Raw genomic sequence first — 8,175 nt, forward strand, 5'->3', positions numbered from 1 at the left:
CAAGCTAGGGGCAGAGGCAGGACTAGAAACTCTATTCGGATCTCAGTCCTGTGTTCTTGGCACAACGTGGCACTGAAGGCTTTGTAACGGGCAAAGAAGTGGAGGGGGAATCTCCTGGAACTTTCTTAACCAGTCCTCGGCCTTTCCTGACTCCCCCCCCCCCCCCCCCCCCCCGGGGGGGGGGGGGGGGGGGGGGCAGTGAAATGCTTCCCTTTCAGCCACCTGGGAAGTGGGACCAGCCAAGGCAGGCGGCCCGGTGGGCGGGGCTCGTGGCTCAGTGTCTGTGACTCTCAGCTCCCTCCCCTGCCCTGCAGGGACCCCTTCGGCGGGCGGGCGGGGAGAGGGGGGCTTTGCGGGCACCCAGGATCCGCAGGGCCTGGCTACCTCCTGAGGAAGCCAGGAAGGTGTCGGCCCCCTGCCCTGGCTTGCAGGCATTTAAAATGAAATACAAACAATCGGACCGCGCGCGGAGGGCAGAAACCTGGGGCGCCTGGGTCGGGGGCGCCGGCTGGGGAGGCGCGGCGGGCTCTAATAGGCGTTCTCCAGCTCCGCGTGGTTGGCTTTGGCGCCCCGGGCGCTCGGCCGCGGCTTCCGGGCCTTCTGCGGCCGCGCGGCCTCGGGCCCGAAGTCCTTGAGCTCGGACTGGTTGTGGAAGCGGGTGAGGCGCTTGCACTTGCACGAGGCCACCAAGCGCACCTTGCGCGCGCGCGGCGCCGCGCCGCCGGGGCACTGCAGCTGTACCCGCTGCGCGCGGTAGCGGTCGGGGATGCAGCGGAAGTCGGGCCCGCTCGGGCGCCACCACTTGCCGCGGCCGATGGCGTTGGGCAGCAGGCGCGCCGGGCCGCACTGGCCCGAGCACACCAGCTCGGTGACCGGCTTGGCGCTGCGGCACGGCCCGTCGGTCACGTAGCGGGTGAAGTGCAGCTCGCGGCAGCTGTACTCGGACGCATCTGCGGAGAGAGGCGCGCGTGAGGGCGGCGGCCCGCCCGGCCCCCCATCCCCGCCGCGCCCCGCCCCGCCAGCCTCCCTCCAGCTGCCCGCGCCCTCTCCAAACCCGCCTCGCTGCAGACGCTTTCGCCCCGGGGCGTCTGTTATGCAAAGGCCCCGGGGCCTCTGGGGCTGGTGGAAAGATCCCTGACCCACCCTCTCACCCTGATTCTTTGGAGCCAAGTGACTGCTCCGGTTCAAACACCGGCTCCATCACTGTGTGGTCTTGGGCAAGTTACTTAACCTCTCGTACTTCCCATCTGTACAATGGGTTGTCCTGAGTATTCAGTGAATTAATCCACAGATAATCAGGGGACACCACCCGGCACAGAGGAAGAACTGCAGGGGTTGGCTGTTGTTACGTGTTTTTATTATTCCCAGGGGTGTCCTCTTCACCAGACTTAAGTCACACCTGTGCCACGGGGTCCCTGGCCACGGAGCTTAGGTACTAGCCACACCCTCTGTATGGCTCTGGCTTCTCCCAAATTTCTCTTCCAGCCGCTTGGGAGGAGTGGGGAAGGGACGGAGAAAGGAGTGGGGGTTAACAGGAGGTAACAAGCCAGGGCAGCTGCTGTGAGGAGAGGGCTGGAAGCGGAGGTGGAGAGAAGTCATTAGACTTAAAAGGAACCAAAGGCAGCCTGTCCAACCCCCGCATTATCACCGAGGACTCTGAGGCCCAGAGAGGGAAAAGGGCTGGCCCAAAAGGCAGAGCTGGGTCTCCTGACTCCACTTCCCTGGGGCCCCAGCACCTCTCGGCTGCCACAAGGGTGGAAGCTGTAAGTCCGAGCACCCATGGGAAGCTGGGCTGAGGGGAGGGGGAACAGGGCTGCTTCTTACTACAGTTACTTCCCTGTCAGAAGGGGACCGAGCTTGGACTGAAAACCTACAGATTTGGCTCTCACAAAGATTAAGCACCTGCTGTGTACCAGGCGCTCTGCTGGGCCATTTGATGGACACCTGATGGTGGCACAGCCTTGCTCCCTGGGTCGGGGGAGATTGGGCTCTGAGGCCTGGCTTGGTCACCTGAAGACATCTTGATCATGTCTCCTACTGTGGGTTTAGACGACTGAGAGCCTTTTAAACAGCTGGTCCTCATGTGAGCATCTGTCTTCCCCTAAGCATCTCAAGGGGACAGTTCCCATGTGACACGAAGAAATGAAAAATAGTCGTAAGACCAAAACCAGAGAGGGGGCAGAGAAGGCCAGGCCCCCACCCCCAGGCCCTGGAGACCAAGTCCAGCAGGGCAGTCGTGGGGTTTGCCTTCCTCCCGTGGCTGGCATTCTGGTTTCGGGGCTGGTGTGGCCTCCTCACCCCGCTCCCAGGCTGCAGGTGTGGTGTGTCGGGGCGGCCTGTTTGCCCAGGGAAGGAGGCGTTTGGGCTTTCCAAGAACAGTGACCCTAGGTCAGGCGGCACTTCCTCTGGCAGAGGGTGACTTTGTTTTGAGCATGTGGCTTCCTTGGGGCTTGTGCCTCTCAGGGGAGCTGAGGGAGGTCCATGGATGTCTTGTACTTGGGTCTCCTACAGCCATTGCTTGAGCTTGGTTGAACTTTCCTGGGGGAGCGCGGGGGAGGGGTTTCGAAGACCCGAGGTCCCTCCGGCCTCCTCTAGGGTTGCCCTTTGCAGAGCCCCCCATTCCCAAGGGGTCGTGAGGCAGGGAGGGATGCGATGCAGGAGCCTGGGCTGCAGACTCCTCTCCCGCCAGGACAGTGGCCAAAGGCCAGTGAGGCCCTCACTCTGAAGTGTCATTCCAGCCCCTGCTTCCAACCATTCCTGCCAGCTGCAGAGCCAGCTGTGCACAATGCCCCCCAGGCTCCTGTGTGCAGACCTGGGCAGGAACCCCGGTGTGCCCTCCACTGGGGCCATTGCCTTTTCACTAGGGCCGGGCTCCCTCCCCAGGGATGAGGCAAGGCTGAGTCTGGGGTGGGGACTCAGGATACAGTGCCACCTGTTTCCACTCCCCGCACAGAGGATGCTGCCTCCCTTTCAGGGCTTGGACCCAGCTGCCACCCAGGTCGGAGGCTAAAACTGTGCCTGAGACTCCCATTCTTTCAAGTGCCAGCTCAGTGGGCAGACCGTGGGCAGGGGGAAGTGAAGGGGAGCCTTTCTGGCGTCCCTTTCCCACTGCTCTGTGAGGACTTGCTCCAGCTCTTGGTCCCCGACACCCCCCACACAATCCCCCACCGGAGTGGTCTTGGAATTGGCTCAAACTGGATTCAAATCTCAGCTCTTCTTCTCACTACCAAGGTACTTAGTCTCTGGAGCCTCAGTTTCTGGGTCACCTTCTGGGGCTCCCACACCATGGGTGCCTGGGCACAGGACAGGCCCAGCGGCAGAGTGTCTGGCTTCCAGCAGGCGCTCAGCTGGAGGCTCCCTTGCCTTGTCCCCTCCCCAGTGCTGCCTGCAGCTGGACCTGCGCTCCTCTGTTCTCAGGAGGGGATTCTGTGAAACCTCCTTTCAGAGCCCTGAGCCTGCCCCGGGCTCTCACTGCCAGCCCCCACCAGCCCGCGCCCCTGGGCTCCAGGTCCAAGGCCGCACTGGCATGCCATCCTTCCCCTGCCTCTAGGCAAGACTGTCCCTCCACCAGCGCTGGCAACGGCTGACAGTCTACCCCAGTCTTCACAGCCTCCCAAAGAGAACCCGTCCAGGAGCCTGTGCTAAGAAGGCTCGCCTCGGCCCCATACCTTTGGTCTCAAAGGGGTGGTGGGGAGGCCTCCCTCCGTTCTCCGCCCGGTTCATGGTCTTGTTGCTCTCCGGCTCTTGTGGGGGCTCAGGGTACTCGCCCAGCTCGGGGATGATTTCTGTGGCATCGTTCTTGAAGGCCTGCCACCCCTGGCCCTCCACCACACGGAAGGCTGCGTGGACCAGCAGGGAGACAAGACACAGGGCAAGAGAGAGCTGCATGGTGCCAGCCGCAGGAGGACACCCGGCCTTCCAGTAGCACAGGCTCTGGTCCCCAGCCCGGACACGGTTCCTTTTTAAAGCCCCCTCTGCCTCATGCCAGCCAATGAGGACAGGCTGGGGCAGGGCTGGTCCCATGCTTCCCTCAGCCCAGGGGGAGGGAACGGGCTGTGCTCCGAGCAAGCCCTCTCCAAAGACTTCTCCTCAAGCCCAGCAAACTCCCAAATTGCTGCTGGTGCTCCCAGGTGACCCCAGGAGAGGGGGGCGTGTGGGCAAGGCTGCTCTCCACCACCTCCCACGTGCAGGCGGCTGTGGTTTTCAGATATCAAATGAGTTCCGGCTCTTCATCTCTACCTCCCTGGGTCCCTTGGGCTTTCTCAAAACAAACTGTGGACCAGCTTAACAAAGAAGACTGCAGCTCTAAGTCCTCCACAGGGCTCAGCCCAACGATCCCATTTCTCAGGCCAAATTCATTTGTCATCTCACCAACAAATGGCCCTAGGGGTGTATAGTTGGCCCCCACAGACTCAGGCAGAGGCAGAAGGATGCTTTTTAAGAAATCTCATCGGTCCCAACTCCATGAGGCTCAGCATTCATTATCCTGGCCAAGAAAGCGCCTCTTGACATTCTCTGAAAGGCAAGAGAGAGGACTAGGGGTTATACTGAGAGTGCCCACTTGGGCAAGGGACAGGGATTCTGGCGACAAGGTCAGGATGAGGAAGTCAACAGGCACTGGTGATGGAGCTCGAGGAAACCTCAGCTCATGCTCCTCGGGGATCCTGCACAAGGTGACAGGCAGTTCTTGGCCAGGACGCTCAGTCTGGCTTGCAGGCTGATGTGCCAAAGGCAGTTATTTCCCTGGCCAGGCTGTGGGTAGGAGCGGAGAGCACAAAATCCCTTTTCTTAGCAAAAGCCGGGGCCAACATTTTTAGTGCCGACATTTTTTTTCTTGTCTCCCAGCCCATTACAGTTTTCAAAAACTGCTTTGAGTCCTATATGGAAAACCTTATTGGTGTGCATGTCATGGGCTGCATTCCATGAAGCCATCGCAGGTCCAGCCAGCCACAAAGAAACCAAAAGGAATTGCTACCCACAGCCCTGGAGCAGAATGAGGGGCCTGGGAGGGGTAGAGGCGTGGGGAGGAAGGTTCACACCTGAGGTGCAGGAAAAGAAAGGAGGGCCAGCGGAAGCTTTCATTGCAGATGGACTGTTTGAGGAGGCGCAGCCGCTCCTGGCCCTGAAGGGAGGCTGGGAAGAGGGCCGTGGCCCAGGTCCCCTTGGTATTTCCACTAGGCAATGAATCAGCACGCCCCACCTGCAGAGCTGCTGTGAGGCTTTTGCCACCTGCCTCGACTTGTAAGTCACTGTGTCCATCTGCGGCCGTCTGTCCCTCCTTTCCATCATCCATCACTCGACACATGATTGCAGCTGCTCTGACAGTTTTACAAGCCAGACAGAAGCCCCTGCAGGAAGGGCCCTCTCTGATACCTGCTTCCTATGTCAGTTTCCTTCGGGGCAGACGAAAACAGCTGTGGCCATTGTTGGGGGTGATCTATCTCTCCCAACAGAGCTGGCGGTATTGTGAGAAGCTGGCCCTCTGCACCCCTCCCCTTGTCTGTGACCCTCCAGCCTCCTTTCTCCTTGCTCTGGAATGTGGACCGTTAACCCTACCGTGGCTGGATGACTGCCTTCTTGGCCTGGACTTCAGAGAGGGCAGTTCTGCTGCCTGGATTCCTTGAGCTGGAACAACTGATCCTGGAGCCCCACCTGCTGCTGGGAGCTGCCGGCCGGTCCACATGAACCCAAGCCTGTGAGGGCCATCTTTGGAACACTTCTGCCACCTGCTGGAGATGGAAGGAGGAGCCAGCAACCGAAGGCCGGCGAGGCTCAGGATTTTATTTATTTCATTATTTTATTTGAAACTGAAGTAATGTTAAAAGAAAAAAGAGAAGAATCCAGTGGACTTGAACCTCTAAATTATCTCCAACCTTTTGAATGATTCTCTGCCAGTGTGTAGCCACGCATTTTACAGAATGGCTCAGAGAGAACCTGCTATGATACCGTCTGCTTTTTCACTTAACGCTAACTCAGCTTTACATTTACTCAGTCCACAAGCTTATCGTTGTTCAGAACTAAACACTATTCCCCAAGGTTAAACTCCCAGGGTTTTAGCTGACTTCTGTTGTGGTTAGTTTAGCTTATTTCCAATGCTCCCCTATCCTCAGTAGGGATGCTATGAACATCATTGTACAAAGTAATTTTTTTTAAAGGATTTTATTTTTTTCCTTTTTCTCCCAAAGCCCCCCGGTACATAGTTGTATATTCTTCGTTGTGGGTCCTTCTAGTTGTTGCATGTGGGACGCTGCCTCAGCGTGGTTTGATGAGCAGTGCCATGTCCGTGCCCAGGATTCGAACCAACGAAACACTGGGCCGCCTGCAGCGGAGCGCGCAAACTTAACCACTCGGCCACAGGGCCAGCCCCCTTGTACAAAGTAATTTTTGAATTAAAAAATTTTATTTTAAGATCTTTGTAAATTCACATGCAATTGTAAGAAATAATACAGAGAAAATTCCATGTACCCTTTACCCAGTTTGTCTCAATGGTAACATCTCGCAAAACTATAGGACACTATCACAGCCAGGATATTGACATGGATACAATCTCCTAATCAAATTCAGATGTCCCCAGTTTTACCTGTACTTGTGTGTGTGTGTGTGTGTGTGTTTAGTTCTATGCAACTTTATCACATGTGTAGGGTCAAGTGTCCACCATCACGGCCAAGATGAAGAGCAACTTGTGACCACAAAGATCCTCTCGTGGCCCTTTTATACCCACACCCACCCTCCCCCCAAGCCCTCCTTCTCCACCCCTAACCCACAGTACCACTAATCTCTTTTCCATTTCTATAATTTTGTCACTTTGGAAATGTTATATAAACGGAATCAACCCGTATGTAAGCTTTTAGGATTGGCTTTCCTCACTCATAATTTTCTGGAGATTCATCCAAGTTTTGCATGTATCGACAATCTGTTGCTTTTCATTGCTGAGTAGTATTTCACAAAGGAATTTTTTTTTTTTTAACTTTAGGGTTATCTCCAGAAGTGAATGCTGGGCCTGAGAGGGTCAACAATTTTGTGACATATTGCAAGGTTGTTCTCCAGAAAACCCAGCCAGGTCCCCAGTCCCACCAGCAACGTACAAGTGGGCATGTGCATTAGCTTGCGAGGGCTGCTAGAAGAGAGCAGTACCACAAACCAGGGTGTCAACAACAGAAATGTATTGGCTCACAGTTCTGGAAGCTGGAATTCTGAGCTCAGAGTGTCGGCAGGGTTGGTTCATGCTGAGGGCTGCGAGGAAGTCTGTTCTGTGCCTCTCCCTGGGCCTCTGGTGGCTTGCTGGCATCTCTGGTGCTCCTTAGCTTGTGGAAGCTTCACCCCAATCTCTGCCTTCATATTCACCTTGTGCGCTCCGTGCGTGTGTGTCTGTGTCCTGATTCCCCCTTTCTATAAGGACATCAGTCATACTGGATTAGGGCCCACTCTAATGACTTCATCTTAACTAATTACATCTACAATGACCCCACTTCCAAATAAGGTCACTATCGGAGGTGCTAGGGGTTAGGAATCAACATATGCACTGTGGAAGGACACAACTCCATCCACAACAGCGTGTTTCTCCACAAGGCTGCCAACACACTGGCTTTGAGCTGTTGACATTTCTTACACAGAATTTAATAATTTAATAGTTGTGCCTTAACTCCTAGCAAAGCTGTTTTCCTATGTGATGATTTACTGGTTTTCGTTTCTACCAAGCTGCCTGTTCGTATGTCCACTTGCCAAACACTGAATGAAGCAAGGCCTTCGCCAGGCCCTCCAGGAGCTCCTATTGCAGGGAAGAAGTAAATTCTCCATCCAAATAACTCCAGTACCAGGTAGTAAGGGATTGGTGCCACTAAGAAATGGTTTAGATGCATTTTTTTAAAAGGACAAAGTGTTCGGGGCCTTCGGAGGAAAGAGCTATTTCTCCCCCGCTGCGGTGGACCTTGGATCATCACGGAAGACGTGGCATTTGGCCCAGACTTTGAAGGACAGGCCAAATATGGAAAGTAAGCTATGCTCCTTGGACCCCTTGAGATCATTAAATCTTTGATCCAAAAGGAACCTCAGATGTCACCGAGTTTCACTCTCTCCTTGGTTCTCAAGCCCTTCTACTCATGGAAACTGAGGATTCTCCTTACTGGCTCCATTTTAAACAGATTTTGCTCCCACAGGTCAGGGGTAACAGTGGAG

At 55.8% G+C, this 8,175-nt stretch overlaps 1 protein-coding gene across 1 annotated transcript; it reads right to left on the bottom strand.

Annotated features, from left to right (window-relative positions):
- Positions 1–528: 528 nt before the first annotated feature.
- Positions 529–3,888, bottom strand: SOST (sclerostin). The gene is made up of 2 exons (XM_046674716.1): positions 3,669–3,888; positions 529–950 (listed from the first exon to the last, which is right to left on the bottom strand). Exons 1-2 carry the CDS (start codon positions 3,886–3,888, stop codon positions 529–531), a joined length of 642 nt encoding a protein of 213 aa, XP_046530672.1.
- Between the last annotated feature and the right edge of the window lie 4,287 nt (positions 3,889–8,175).

Source organism: Equus quagga, chromosome 11 (genome assembly GCF_021613505.1).
Source record: "Equus quagga isolate Etosha38 chromosome 11, UCLA_HA_Equagga_1.0, whole genome shotgun sequence".
Classification (NCBI taxonomy): Eukaryota; Metazoa; Chordata; class Mammalia; order Perissodactyla; family Equidae; genus Equus; species Equus quagga.